We start from the raw sequence: 15,703 nt of genomic DNA, 5'->3' as shown, positions 1-15,703 counted from the left end.
GGTTCACGCCATTCTCCTGCCTCAGCCTCCCAAGTAGCTGGGACTACAGGCCCCCGCCACCACGCCCGGCTAATTTTTTGTATTTTTTGGTAGAGACGGGGTTTCACCGTGTTGGCCAGGATGATTTCGATCTCCTAACCTCGTGATCCGCCCCCCTTGGCCTCCCAAAGTGCTGGGATTACAGGCGTGAGCCACCGCGCCCGGCCCCAAATGGACTTTCTTATCATCACCCTCTCATAAAACAAAATTTTACTTATATTCCTTGAATAATGGAACTGGCTGCAGGCAGTCTTTGTTCATCCCTGGAACATCAAAAATAACCCCCTAGCACTTTGGGAGGCCTAGGCGGGCGGATCACGAGGTTAGGAGATCGAAATCATCCTGGCCAACACGGTGAAACCCCGTCTCTACCAAAAAATACAAAAAATTAGCCGGGCGTGGTGGCGGGGCCTGTAGTCCCAGCTACTCGGGAGGCTGAGGCAGGAGAATGGCGTGAACCTGGGAGGCGGAGCTTGCAGTGAGCCGAGATCGCGCCACTGCACTCCAGCCTGGGCGACAGAGCGAGACCCCGTCTCAAAACAAACAAACCCCCCAAAGAGGCCAGGCGCAGGGGCACACGCCTGTAATACCAGCACTTTGGGAGGCAGAGGCGGGAGGATCACTTGAGGTCAGAACTTCGAGAATAGATTGGTCAACTTGGTGAAACCTCATCTCTACTAAAAATACAAAAAATTAGCCAGACGTGGTGGCACACGCCTATAATCCCAGCTACTCGGGAGGCTGAGGCAGGAGAATCACTGGAACCCGGGAGACGGAGGTTGCAGTGAGCCAAGGTCGCACCACTGCACTCCAGCCTGGGAGACAGCAAGACCCAGTCTCAAAAAAATAAAAATAGGCGCGGTGGCCCATGCCTGTAATCCTAGTACTTTGGAAGGCTGAGGCTGGCTGATTGCCTGAGCTCAGGAGTTCAAGACCAGCCTGGGCAACAGGGTGAAACCCTGTTTCTACTAAAATACAAAAAATTAGCTGGGCCTGGTGGCAGGAGTCCCAGCTTCCAGCTACTGGGGAGGCTGAGGCAAGAGAATTACTTGAACCTGGAAGGCGGAGGTTGCAGTGAGCTAAGATCACGCTACTGCACTCCAGCTTGGGCAACAGACCGAGACTGTGTCTCCAAAAAAATAAAAAATAACCTCAAGAGAGGCCTCTGTATTGAGCATGACTTATTTTCTGTCAGTCATGTACAGCATTGTAGTGAATGGAGCAAAACAACTGTCCCTTCCCACCAGTCATCTGCCTCTTGGTTGTATATGAATTCCTTCCTTTGTAAGTTTCTTTGCTTCATTTATTTTAAATAAGAATAGTAAAGTTTTAATCTTTTGGTCTCCAGGGTGATCACATTATCAAAATGAGGGAATTTGGGGGGTGGTGGGGAGGGCCACCTGGTAAGATATTAGAATAATCCTACAAAAAAAAGGAAGGTTATTTGATTACACCCACCCTCAGGCATTGAAAAGGGGTGGGAAGTGAATGGAGTGAACACCTGATGGCAGCGAGCTGGGACTGAGGACAAAGGAGCACACACAGGACAATAGAAACATCTGAGATGAAAAACGAGTGGTTCTCCTCTTCTGGACTTTGAGGTTATAAGGAGTCTGGCTAAAAACTTGGGTTTACATTAATTTATTCAGTAAGTCTTATATTCTATTTTCTTATCTTGTTATCTTTTACTTTAATTTGAAAAAGAATAATGACACAAACCTGTTTTCTTGATTAGCTTTTAAAGGAAGACAATCAAGATCTAACTGGTCTGTAGTTTTGCCTCTTATTGGTTCATCACCCAATCAGTTTCCACCCCCTGCCCCCATTTGTATAAAAATTACCGAGAGTGTCTGCTAAAGGGCAGATTACTGGCTCACGCCTGTAATCCCAGCACTTTGGGAGACTGAGGTGGGCGGATTGCTTGAGCTCAGGGGTTTGAGACCAACCTGGGCAACATGGTGAGACCCTGTGTCTACTAAAAATATAAAAAAAAATAGCCAGGGATGCTAGTGGTCCCAGCTGCTCAGGAGGCTGAGGTGGGAGAATTGTTTGAACCCAGTGAGGTGAGATTGTGCTACTGCACTCCAAATGCCTGAACTATAGCACAGTTTATGTTGTATTATTAGTATATATCAGTGTATAGTATATATATGCTATCTATAATGTACATATATAGTATATATAATAGTACATATTAGTATATGTTGTATTAATAAATGAAGAACTCCAGCCCTAGAAAATGTAGAACCTCTTCAGAAAAATCTTACTTTTGTAGGGCACTTTACAAAGAGCTGTTCACATATTGTGTCCATTTAGATTATTTCTTAATTCCCAGTGCAGCTAAAAAAATTAACCTATCTTCCCCATTCTGTTTTCCTACACAGTTAAAAAATTTTAGTTCTGTAAATTGTTTTTTACAATGCTTTCTTGCATTTTATCTTTCCTGTGTGCTTTATCCAATTTTGTCTTTGGTTCATCATGCCCCTTAGGCATGGAGTTTGAAAACTAGGTATGTTTTGTTTGAAAACTAGGTATGTTTGCCTAAACCAAAAAAGTATACCATAGTATTGGAGTCTTATTCCCATACAGATAAGCCATTCAAATTGTGGGAATGAATTTGAGTTATTAGAGAAATGATAATAGTAGTTTAAATATGCTCATTCAGGTTTACACATATCTGTTATTGTTAAATTTAGGATGGCCCGTACTTTGGAACCACTAGCAAAGAAGATCTTTAAAGGAATTTTGGTAGCCGAACTTGTAGGCGTTTTTGGAGCATATTTTTTGTTTAGCAAGATGCACACAAGCCAAGGTAATCATAATTCAGAAATTAATGCTTTCTGAAGGGGTATAGTTTTGCTAATCCATTTTATGTGTTAAATGGCAATGGCATTTTTGGAGAAATTGGTTCTTCAGATTCGATATTAGACATTTTTATGGGCATAACAGGAATCAAAGTATTCATTATTGTAGACTAGATGACTCTCACTTCTCCCTTAAAAATTTTGTTTGTAGGCTAAGGAAAAAATTTCATACCTCCATGGGTTTTACTATTGGGGAGGGTAGAGCAAGTGTCCTTGGTCAGGCTTAGTTTGGAAGCACAGATGGAGGAAACTTAGCCTGCCCATTACACTTCATTGTTTGGTAGACTAAGAAAGTAACTGGTTACTGCTGTTTTCTCGGAGTAACCAGTTTTCTCAGGCTATAGTATTCTTCCTAGGCATCAACAGTGGGCACTAAAAGACTTTCACATGCTATGGCTGAAAGTGCTTTAACATTTTTCTTGGGGAAATTGTATATTAGAGCCCTCAACTTTTAAATTAGGAAGTGATTTTCCCTAAAACAAGGAATAGTCCTGGCATGATAGCTATCTTTGAAACTTGTCACATAGTCTTCCTCAGCATACTTTGTTGGAACGCTGTACCAAAATGCTACTGGATACTCACAAAATCTTTTCTTTTCAACTTTAAGAAAGGGTATAAAGAAAATATCCCAACAGTATTTAAAAGCAAATTAAAGCTTGGGATGAATTTTAAAAACTGGTCATGGCTGGGTGTGGTGGCTCACACTTGTAATTCTAGCACTTTGAGAGGTCAAGGTGGAAGGACTGCTTGAGCCCTGTCTGGGCAACATAGCAAGACCCTGTATCTTAAGGGGGGGGAAAAAAAAAGACTGGGTATGGTGGTGTGTTCCTGTAGTCCCAGCTACTCGGGAGGTTGAGGCAGGAGGCTCCCTTGAGCCCCGTCCCAGCTATCTGACCTTGGCTGAGGTAGGGGGCTCGCTTGAGCCCCACCCAGGGAGGTCTAGGCAGTGGTGGGCTCTGATTGTGCCACTGTACTACAGCCTGGGCAACAGGGAGAGAGATCCTGTCTCAAAAAAACAAAAACAAAAGGAGATCGTTCCTGGATTACCAGAAGGACCGTAAAACCAATTTCTAATCTATATGGTTCCCATCATATGGACCCTAAAGCTAGCATTAAATTGTGGCTGTATGTGTTAATAATGAATTTCTGTTCATATCTAATTTCAAGACATCCTTTTTTCCATCAGATTTCAGGCAAACAATGAGCAAGAAATATCCCTTCATCTTGGAAGGTATGTTTTCCTTAAGTAAAATAAGTATAAAACAACTTCTTCAGGTAACCTATAAATTATGTAGTAATTTCTTTACAAGGGATTTCTAACAATACTATTCACATCTATTTTAGTTCTTCTGAGACTAAATTCTCATCTACACTAGTGAGAAAATTAGGTAATGGGCTAGTTTCTGAATTCTTCTAGTGGTTAAGAATGTAAACTCTGGAATCATTCATATATGAGGTGATAGAATCAAACCACAGTTTAAACGTTTGGTTTTAAAAGATCAGTTTCATCTCAGGTTTGCTAACTTCCTGGAGCTGTCTCTTTCTCTGTCAAGTAGATAAAGACTGAACAAGATGACATCATGTAGTTACATGAAATAGTGCTCATTACAATGATCAGAGACGCCAGGGCTTATATGTGAAGTCTATAATCCTACTGTCTTCTTTTTCATTTTGTTATGTAGCAATATGGAAAAAAGTTTTTTTTTTTTTCAATATGTTTAATTTTAACAATGTTTCCACATGACTTTATAAATGAGAGCTATTTTTATTTATAGTTTATTACAAATCCACTGAGAAGTCTGGAATGTATGGAATCAGAGAGCTAGATCAAAAAACATGGTTGAACAGCAAAATTAGATGTAAGTAGAATTTCAATTTATAATTTACATTAATAACTCTCATTTCCTTTGCTTTTAGTTTTTTGAGTGGTTTTAATCCTCTTTTAAAATGTTTCTTTTCTTGATGATACTTTTTACATCTCTGTTGTGTAGCCAGTCATCACGTTCAGCCTCCCATCTAAGCTGTTTGAGACCTTTGGGAGAAGAAAAGATGAGTGTACTACCACACTGTAAATTGGCGGTCCCACAGAACATGCTGCTGAGTCACAGGAACTTCTAGCCTGCCTTGGCCTGCCGTTTCCCACCCACTATACAAACCCACTGCTTGTTTGTTGCTTTTCTTCTCATATTTATTGTCAAAGATTAATGTTTCATAAAGAAATGACTAAGGAAGGAAAAGAAACAAATGCTCTAAAGATCTTCTTTCCCCAAGCACTTTTACTGGTGAAATAAAAACCAGTAACAATCAATATCAGAAATAATTAAAATGTCTATAAACATGTAAAGTTACTTAGCAAACTCATGCTATATAAAATGGCCCACTTCCCTAAAAAAAAAGTAATTTTGTAGTCTGCAAGTTTTTTTTTTTTTTTTGCTGTATATACTTGTTAATCTTATATGTTCTCCTGAGAGAAGATAAAGCCATTCCTTCCAGGTTGTAAAGTACCATGAAAAGGTCTTTCAAAAATATACCTATCAACCAGGTACGGTGGCTCACGCCAGTAATCTCAGCACTTTGGGAGGTCAAGGTGGGCGGGTCACTTGAGGTCAGGAGTTCGAGACCAGCCTGGCCAACATGGTGAAACCCCCTCTCTACTAAAATACAAAATTAGCTGGGCATGGTGGTGCATGCCTGTAATCCCAGCTACTTGGGAGGCTGAGGCAGGAGAATTGCTTGAACCTGGGAGATGGAGGTTGCAGTGATCCAAGATTATGTCACTGCATTCCAGCCTGGGCGAGGGAGTAAGATGCTGTCTCAAAAAAAAAAAATTAAATTAAAAAAATTTCCTATCTTCTGAAGTTCTAAGCCAAAGCTATTTTTAAAACATCAGTAAAAAAATTTAAGTTACTTACTTGCATTATCTTTGTTAGCCATGGCATTCATGCCAATGTTATCAAACTTGGATCCCATATTTTCATCCAATAGATGGCCAAACTTAAACAAAAAGATAAATTTATTAGAAAACTAAAAATAATGTAGAATAGCTGGACTCGTAGAACAGTACATTAGCCTTACCTCTTCAGCAGATATAAATAGGCTGGAATCATTGAAGTTTCTTTTCTTTTTTCTTGGCCCTAAAAAAATTTGTAAGTGTACATTATTCAATTATAAATCTAATGATTTTTTAAAAATGCAATGCAACATGATTTTATTTTAAAAATTATACTTGGGTAAAAACACAATTGCAATAATCTTCTAGCACCCTTAGGTAGCTGGCATTTAAATCAAGTTAGTATATAATATTTTTAAAAAGCTAACAACATCCTAATAGAACTGTTCAGGTGACAAGAGTGTCGTCCTGCTTTTCAGATTTGGCCAGTGATCGAAGTTTACCCATAAGGGAAATAACACAGTATCAAGCAATAGTAAAATTATCAGTTTGACATGAATGGGTTTTGAAATACTTAAGACAAAACATAAAATTTAGTTCAGGGGTCTTATTCTTTGGAGTGTAAGGAAATTGAAAGTATGTTTATTATGCTATAAATGAAGTTCTGTTTATAACACTGAAAGAGGTTCTCCTTTAAAAAACACTTACCTGTAGTACTGAAAGTATGAACTTTTCCTGAAAAGTCTCTTTTCCTGAAACAATTATTCAAACTCTGCATCTTTGATATCAATGTCTCTAGCAGTACTAGAGCCGTATTTTAAAAACAGCTTTACTAAATACACATCATAACATTCAGCTGTTATGTGTATTAACGCATTTAAGTGTATTAATGCATTTTAGTAAATTTACAGACTTGTTCAGCCACAACCACAGTCTGATTTTAGAACATTTCCATCAACTTCAAAAGATTCTTGGTGCCATTTGTAGTCCTCCAACCCACCTCCAATCTATCTTGTTTCTATGACTTGCCTTTTCTGGCTGTTTCATATAAATGGGATCATAGGACATGTGGTTTCCTGTATCTGGCTTTTTTCATTTAGCATAACATTTTTGAGGCTCATCCATGTTGTAGTACTCCATGCCATGTTGTGGGCTACATAATATTCCATTGTATGGATATACCACATTTTACTTATCAGTTAATGGACATTTAGGTTGTGTCCACTTTTTGGCATTAATAGTGCCGCTATGAATAATCATGTACAAGTCTTTGTATCAGAGCCACTTTTGATAAAATAGTTTCTAAAGCATTTCATCTTCATTATTATTAGGGTGATGTTACTTGATAGCTGTATAATACACATTTGCATGCATTAGGAAGGTTTTTTTTGGGTTTTATTCATCCTGTAGCGATGCTTCTGTGACCTCAAAGAGTAGGCACTTCTGTACTGTGCTGGTTCCTTAGTTTCTTTTATCCCGCCCTCGCTGCCACTTCAGCCTCAAGTGTGCAACACCATGCCTGGCTAATTTTTGATTTTTTTTTTTTTTTTTTTTTTTTTTGAGACAGAGTCTCACTTTGTTGCCAGGCTGGAGTGTAGGGGCACGATCTCGGCTTACTGTAACCTCTGCCTCCTGGGTTCAAGCGATTCTCCTGCCTCAGCCTCCCAAGTAGCTGGGCCTACAAGTGCGTGCCACCATGCCCAGCTAATTTTTGTATTTTTAGTAGAGATGGGGTTTCATCATGTTGGCCAGGATGGTCTTGATCTCTTGACCTTGTGATCTACCTGCCTTGCCCCACAAAGTGCTGGGATTACAGACGTGAGCCACCACGCCCAGCCATTTTTGATTTTTTGTAGAGATGGCATCTCCTTGTGTTGCCCAGGCTGATTAAAGTTTCCATAAGGTATGTTTATTCTTAAGGATATCTACTCTAACACTTGCAAATGTAGGGTGATCAATCAGTAAATTAATACATCTGAATCAATTAATAAATCTGTTTAAAATTCCTTGCCTCTTTTTGTTTCAATCAGTTCTGCTGGGTATTCTTTAATCTGCATCCAAAACTATTATCAATTGAGATCTGAAATCTTTTCAGGCTAATGTCTTCTGAAACAGTACTTTACTATTTGAAACAAGCTGAGGGAGCATCTTTTTTAACATTAAAATTTTTTTTCTTCTCCTCAAATTCCTTTTACCAGCATCTTTTAATAATAGGCTCAGTAGAACTTGAAGTAAAGCAACACTTCTTTTCTGAGGGATGGTCTTGAGAAAAACTGCCTATATCTCATCTTATGCTAATATTAAAACAGGATCTTAGATACTCAAGGGAAGACAAAATCTGGAAGATAACATGTTATAATTTAAATATATATCAGTTAAATCATCTAGTTTTTAGGGGACTAAGGAATTGACAGCAGTATCTGAAAGAGCTGATAAAATTTTGTAGGCACGAGTCTCTGAAAGACTACTACCAATATGTAAATGAAACTTATTAAAACATTATTTTAACTTTGCAGATCTATTTTAGTCATCAGTATTTAGCAGTAAGCAGAAGCCAGAGAGGCACTTGAGGCAAAGTATGTATAGTGCTTTCTACATTTTTATCAAAAATCTTAAGACTGTTACCTGATACAGCACTTTTTTCTTTCATTAGCACCTTGTAAGTGTTACACTGTGAAGCATAATCTTGGAAGATATACTTTGAAAAATGTTAAAGAATATATTAGCAGAAAGAACAGTTCGTATCATAATAAAGGAGCATGGATTATTGCAAGGGTCAAATGGCAAAGAATAATGGTTGAGAAAAGAAAAAGATAACAGGTGTCTGAAAAATCCAAGGCTTTTATAATTGAATGGTTTAAAAATGAATGAGCAGAGATTAGCATGTGAATCTCTGGACTAGGTAAGGAAGATCTGCATTCAAATATGAGTGGGCACCATCCAATCTGCTGGGGCCTTGGAGAGAACAAAACATAGAAGAGGCAAACATGTCGACTTGCTGTGCTGAGGAGGAAAATGGTGGATAAGGGGACATGACTAACATGCAGCTCCCACATGGATGGACAGAACAGCGTGTGGCAATGTGTTTAGTCTCCTTAATCAAAATAATTATCAGCTAAGAATTTGGTATCCAACAAAACTAAGCTTCATAAATGAAGGAGAGATCTATGCTGAGAATTCGCCACTACCAAGCCAGCACTACAAGAAATGCTGAAAGGAGTTCTAAATCTTTTTTTTTTTTTTGAGATGGAATCTTGCTCTGCCATCCAGGCTGGAGTGCAGTGGTGCAATCTTGGCTCAGTGCGACCTCTGCCTAATGGATTCAAGTGATTTTTGTGCCTCAGCCTTCTGAGCAGCTGGGATTGTAGGGGCTTACCAACATGCCCAGCTAATTTTTGTATTTTTTGTAGATACGGGGTTTTGCCATGTTGGCCAGGCTGGTCTTGATCTCCTGACTTCAGGTGATGCCTGCCTGGGCCTCCCAAAGTGCTAGGACTTCAGGTGTGAGCCACTACACTCAGCCTAGGAATTCTAAATCTTGAAACAAAACCTTGAAGTACACCAAAATAGAGCCTCCTTAAAACATAAATCTCGGCCGGGCGCGGTGGCTCAAGCCTGTAATCCCAGCACTTTGGGAGGCCGAGACGGGCGGATCACGAGGTCAGGAGATCGAGACCATCCTGGCTAACCCGGTGAAACCCCGTCTCTACTAAAAAAATACAAAAAACTAGCCGGGCGAGGTGGTGGGCGCCTGTGAGTCCCAGCTACTCGGGAGGCTGAGGCAGGAGAATGGCGTGAACCCGGGAGGCGGAGCTTGCAGTGAGCTGAGATCCGGCCACTGCACTCCAGCCCGGGAGACAGAGCGAGACTCCGTCTCAAAAAAAAAAAAAAAAAAAAACATAAATCTCAAAGGGCCTATAAAATAACACAATGAAAAAACAACAACATCAAAGTATTCAAGCAACAACTACCATGATGAATAGAACAGTACCTCACATCTCAAATAATAATGTTGGATGTAAATGGCCTAAATGCTCCTCTTAAAAGATACAGAATGTGAGATTGGACCACCAACCAAGAATCTGCTGTGTTCAGGAGACTCACCTAACACATGACTCACATAAACTTAAAGGGGTGGGAAAAGATATTCCGTGCAAATGGAAACCAAAAGCAAGCAGGAGTAGCTATTCTTGTATCAGACAAAACAGACTTTAAAGCAACAACAGCTAAAAAAAGACAAAGAGGGACATTACATACTACTAAAATGATTAGTCCAACAAGAAATATCATAATTCTAAATATATATGCATCTACCACCAGAGCTCCCAAATTTATAAAACCATTACTATTAGACCTAAGAAATTAGATAGATGGCAACACAATAATAGTGGGTGACTTCAATACTCCACTGACAGCCTTAGACAGGTCTTCAAGACAGAGTCAACAAAGAAACAATGGACTTAAACAACACCCTAGAACAAATGGACTTAACAGATACCTACGAAACATTCTACCCAAAAACTGCAGAATATACATTATTTTCATCAGCACATGGAGCATTCTCAAGGATAGACCATATGGTGGGCCACAAGTCTCAATAAACTTAAGAAAACTGAAATTGTATCAAGTACCCTCTCACACCACAGTGGAATACAATTGGAAATTAACTCCAAAAGGAACCCTCAAAACTATACACAAATGCATGGAAATTTAATAATCTGCTCTCGAATGATCTTTGAGTCAACAATGAAATGAAGATGGAAATTAAAATATTTTTTTGAACTGAATAACAGTGACACAACCTATCAAAACCTCTGGGATACAGCAAAAGTGGCACTACTTTTAGTAAGTTCACAGCATTAAATGTCTACATCAAAAAGTCTGAAAGAGCATAAACAGACAATCTAAGCTTAGGCCTCAAGGAACTAGAGAAACAAGAACAAATCAAACTCAAACCCAGCGGAAGAAAAGAAATAAAGATCAGAGCAGAACTAAACAAAACTGAAAAAACACTACAAAAGATAGATGAAACAAAAAGCTGGTTCTGTGGAAAAATAAAGAAAATTGGTAGACCATTAGCAAGATTAACCAAAAAAAGAAGACAGAAGATCCGAATAAGCTCAATTAGAAATGAAATGGGAGAGACAACAACTGATACCACAGAAATACAAAAGATCATTCAAGGCTACTATGAACACCTTTATGCACACAAACTAGAAAACTGAGATAAAATGGATAAATTCCTGGAAATATACAACCCTTCTAGATTAAACCAGAAAGAAAGAGAAACTCTGAATGGACCAATAACAAGTAGCATGATTGAAGCAGTAATAAAAAAAACTGCCAACAAAACAAAGTCCAGGACCAGATGGATTCACAGCTGAATTCTATCAGACATTCAAAGAATTGGTACCAATCCTACTGAAACTATTCCAAAAGATAGGGAAAGAGGGAATCCTCCCTAAATCATTCAATGAAGCCAATTATCACCCTAATTCCAAAATCAGGAAATGACATAAGAAAACTACAGACCAATATTCCCGATGGACACAGATGCAAAAAAACCCTCAACAAAATACTAGCTAACCGAATCCAACAGCATATCAAAAAGATAATATACCATGATGAAGTGGGTTTCATGCCAGGGATACAGGACTGGTTTAACATATGCAAGTCAATAAATGTGATACACCACATAAACAATTCAAAAATCATATGATCATCTCAATAGATGGAGAAAAAGCATTTGACAAAATCAAGCATCCCTTTATGATTAAAACCCTAAGCAAAATTGGCACAGAAGGGACATACCTTAAAGTAATGAAAGCCATCTATGATAAACCCATAGCCAACATTATACTGAACAGGGAAAAGTTGAAAGCATTCCCCCTGAGAACTGGAAAAAGACAAGGATGCCCACTTTCACTGCTTCTATTCAACACAGTACTGGAAATCCTAGCCAGTGCAATTGGACAAGAAAAAGAAATGGCATTCATTCATATCAGTAAAGACGAAGTCAAACTGTCACTATTCACCAGTGATATGACAGTATACCTAGAAAACCCTAAAGACTCATCCAAAAAGCTCCTAGATCTGATAAATAAATTCAGCAGAGTTTCAGGATACAAAATCAATGTACGCAAATCAGTAGCACTGCTATACACCAACAGCAACCAAGCTGAGAATCAAATCAATTACTCAACCCTCCTTACAACACCTGCCAAAAGAAAAATAATAATAATACTTAGGAATATACCTAATCAAGGAGGTGAAAGATCTCTAAAAGGAAAACTACAAAACACTGCTGAAAGACACCATAGAGACACACACAAATGGAAACACATCCCATGTTCATGGATGGGTAGAATCAATATTGTAAAAATGACCATACCGCCAAAAGCAATCTATAAATTTAATGTAATTCCCATCAAAATGCCATCATCATTCTTCACAGAACTAAGAAAAAACAATCCTGAAATTCATATGGAACAAATTAAGAGTCTGCATAGCCAAGCAAGACTAAACAAAAAGAACAAATCTGGAGGCATCTCATTACCTGACTTCAAACTATACTACTAGGTTATTGTTACCAAAATTGCATGGTACTTGTATAAAAACAGGCACGTAGACCAATGGAACAGAATAGAGAACCCAGAAATAAAGCCAAATACTTACAACCATTTGATCTTCGACAAAGCAAACAAAAACATGAAGTGGGGAAAGGGCACCCTATTCAACCAATGGTGCTGGGATAACTGGCAAGCCACATGTAGGAGAATTAAACTGGATCCTCATTTCTCACCTTATGCAGAAAACTCAAGATGGATCAAAGACTTAAATCTAAGACCTGAAACTATAAAAATTCTAGAAGGTAACATTGGAAAAACTCTTCTAGACATTGGCTTAAGCAGAGTTCACGACCAAGAACCTAAATGCAAATGCAACAAAAACAAATAGATGGGACTTAATTAAGCTAAAAAGCTTCTGCACAGCAAAAGAAATAACCAGCAGAGTAAACAGACAACCCACAGAGTGGGAGAAAATCTTTGTAAACTATGCATCCGAGAAAGGACTAATGTCCAGAATCTACAAGAACTCAAAAAAGTCAGCAAGAAAAAATCCCATCAAAAAGTGGGCTAAGGATATGAACAGACAATTCTCAAAAAATACACAAGTGGTCAAGAAACATATGAAGAAATGCTCAACATCCCAAATTATCAGGGAAATGCAAATCAAAGCCACAGTGCAATACCACCTTACTCCTGCAAGAATGGCTGTAATTTAAAAATAAAAAAAATTTCAGATGTTGGCGTGGATGTGGTAATAAGGGAACACTTTTTCACTGCTGGTGGGAATGTAAACTAGTACAACCACTATGGTAAACAGTATGCAGAGTCTTTAAAGAACTGAAAGTAGAACTATCATTTGATCTAGCAATCCCACCACTGAGTATCTACCCAGAGGAAAATAAGTCATTATATAAAAAAGACACACATGCACATTTATAGCAGCACAATCTGCAATTGCAAAAATATGGAACCAACCTAAATGCCCATCAACTAATGAGTGGATAAAGAAAATGTGCTATACATATACCATGGAATGCTACTCATCCATGAAAAGGAGAGAAATAATGGCATTTGTAGCAACCTGAATAGAGCTGGAGACCATTATTCTAAGCGAAGTAATTCAGGAATGGAAAACCAAACATTCTATGTTCTCAGTTATAAATGGGAGCTAAGCAATGACGATGCAAAGGCTTAAGAATGACATAATGGACTCTGGAGACTTGGGGGGAAGAGTGGGAGGTAGTAGGCGATAAGAGTACACATTGGGTGCAGTGTACTGCTTGGGTGATGGGTGCACCAAAATCTCAGAAATCGCCACTAAAGAACTTATCCATGTAACCAAACACCCTACCTGTTTCCCCAAAACAATGGAAATAATGATAAAAAATTTAAAAAAATTAATGAAAAGATGATCTAGAGATATTTGAATGCAAGAAACAATTCAAAATGTGGAAAATAATTTCCACTTAACACCTTTCTTAAAAACAACCCCCACCCACCCCTGGATTTTATTAACCAAATTTAGGAGAGTTAATTTCCCAAAATGATAATGACACCTTTCACATGGATACTGCTTTTAAAAGATACTGAATGCATTTTCTTACCTTGAAATGAGCCAGCAAAGTCAAAATCATTTGTACCTTTTCTCTTGCTTCTCTTAGTATTGACTTTGGAGTGAACTTCAAGTTCTGTTACATGAAAAAATTCGCTATTAAGCAACTGAAAAACAATAGGACTGGAAAATATTATTCCAAGATATGCTAAAATCTTTATTCTAACGTAAGGCATTGTACTGCTATTCCATGTGGGTTTCATAATTCCACTAGCATAGTCTTGAGGACAGACTGAGAGCAAGACTCTAAGAATTGGCATAGTTATAATATTTTGTGCAAGTACAAAATTTTCTAAATAGCTTCATTAATAAGACCAAACAATACAAAACCCCTTAAAACAAGAAACTTCTGTTGTGGTTCAGAATAAGTAGAAGAATGTTAGGCAGGCATGTGCATGCTGGAGGTATGTGAAAGGACAGAAAGGTCAGACAACAGTCCAGAGACAATTCTGGGTGTTCCTTGCTAATTTACAACAAGATAAAATATTCACCTTCATCTATGCTGGGCTATGATGAATACTGATTAACTTTTATAGACTGCTAATTACTATTAAAAAATGGCAGCATTTCAGCTCAACATGTATTGTACAGAGAAGCTAGCTGCTGGTTAAAGTAAAAGTCCAAAACTCAAAAAGCTGCTTAAAAGAAAACACATACAACACACAATAAAAACCCTTCAGCTCCAAATAAGAAGGGAAAAGGTCCCACTTAAGTTTCTGGCTGACATGAATATTAATTTGAACATAGGGCTATATTAAAAACCTTTAGCAGAATAACTTAAGGCTGAGGAAGTGAGGAAGATACAGTTTATGTCTTATTTTAAAAAATGCTTACCTGGAACGCTTTCACTTTCATCATCTAACACATCCATGAATGTTCCTCCATCTTCATCAATTTCAGCAAATTCTTCATCATCCATACTTCCTAAAGAAACTTCATCGTCATCCAGGTTACCAAGTTCACCATCACTACCTTCTGAATCTTCATCTAATGTGTTATCCTTAGCTCCTTTTGTTCTCTTTTTCACGTTACTGGAAAAAAACACAATTTGTAATACAAAAGGAGGCAGTATTTTCTAAAGTAGTGTTTTGTTGACTACTAGGGCAGTAGGCTATTAAATGACTTAGAAGGAGAAAGCTTTGCAGACTGCTTAGAGTAAGTAATAAAATGCTTTATAAAGGTCAAAGATGAAAGTACTGTATCCACTTTCCAAACTTGAATACATTTCCCCTTTATGTCATATAGTTCTGTGGTCTACTGTTCTGAGGGACAATTTGGGAAATGCTAGAAAAATAGGAAGGAAAAGATAGAAGTATGTTACCCAGCAAAATCCATATCATCCTTTCCAGAGCTGAAACAGTTATCATCTTCAAATGTGTCTGCCAGAGAATATAGACATTGTGAGATACAACAAAGAATGACAAGCTTGACATACATCTTGTATCTGAATAAATTATTCTAGCAGTCATGATTCTGCTGTTTATGACAAGTAAACACCAAAACAATAAAAATGTGACTGTTGCTAGTATGTCTTTTGAGACGGAGTCATGCTCTGTCACCCAGGCTGGAGTGCAGTGGCCAGATCTCAGCTCACTGCAAGCTCCGCCTCCCGGGTTCACGCCATTCTCCTGCCTCAGCCTCCCGAGTAGCTGGGACTACAGGTGCCCGCCACCTCGCCCGGCTAGTTTTTTTTTTTTTTGTTTTTTTAGTAGAGACGGGGTTTCACCGT

General features: G+C 38.4%; 2 protein-coding genes across 5 annotated transcripts in view; one reads left to right on the top strand and one right to left on the bottom strand.

Moving 5' to 3' along the window:
- CEBPZOS (CEBPZ opposite strand) overlaps nucleotides 1–5,211 on the top strand; it is a 6,733-nt gene extending 1,522 nt beyond the window's left edge. For 2 of the 4 annotated variants that reach the window (XM_017860420.1, XM_017860422.1), the window contains exons 2-5: nucleotides 2,736–2,851; nucleotides 4,090–4,134; nucleotides 4,679–4,762; nucleotides 4,895–5,211. In XM_017860420.1, the coding sequence (XP_017715909.1) occupies nucleotides 2,737–2,851; nucleotides 4,090–4,134; nucleotides 4,679–4,762; nucleotides 4,895–4,923 (273 nt within the window). In that variant the 5' untranslated portion in view covers nucleotide 2,736 and the 3' untranslated portion in view covers nucleotides 4,924–5,211. Of the gene's footprint in view, nucleotides 1–1,167; nucleotides 1,324–1,503; nucleotides 1,688–2,735; nucleotides 2,852–4,089; nucleotides 4,135–4,678; nucleotides 4,763–4,894 lie in introns of those variants that run through there. The other 2 variants (XM_017860423.1, XM_017860421.1) reach the window with 2 other exon arrangements.
- The window catches only part of CEBPZ (CCAAT enhancer binding protein zeta), a 28,812-nt gene continuing 17,753 nt past the window's right edge, over nucleotides 4,645–15,703 (bottom strand). The window contains exons 11-16 of the mRNA XM_017860414.1: nucleotides 15,296–15,353; nucleotides 14,809–15,005; nucleotides 13,967–14,050; nucleotides 5,979–6,037; nucleotides 5,816–5,897; nucleotides 4,645–4,935 (exon numbers count right to left, since the gene is read on the bottom strand). Coding sequence (XP_017715903.1) covers nucleotides 4,835–4,935; nucleotides 5,816–5,897; nucleotides 5,979–6,037; nucleotides 13,967–14,050; nucleotides 14,809–15,005; nucleotides 15,296–15,353 — 581 coding nt within the window. The 3' untranslated portion in view covers nucleotides 4,645–4,834. The remainder of the gene's footprint in view (nucleotides 4,936–5,815; nucleotides 5,898–5,978; nucleotides 6,038–13,966; nucleotides 14,051–14,808; nucleotides 15,006–15,295; nucleotides 15,354–15,703) is intronic.

The sequence above is a fragment of the Rhinopithecus bieti genome, unplaced genomic scaffold (assembly GCF_001698545.2).
Source record: "Rhinopithecus bieti isolate Rb0 unplaced genomic scaffold, ASM169854v2 scaffold_52032, whole genome shotgun sequence".
Lineage (NCBI taxonomy): Eukaryota > Metazoa > Chordata > Mammalia > Primates > Cercopithecidae > Rhinopithecus > Rhinopithecus bieti.
This window is presented reverse-complemented; position numbering and strand designations above follow the sequence as displayed.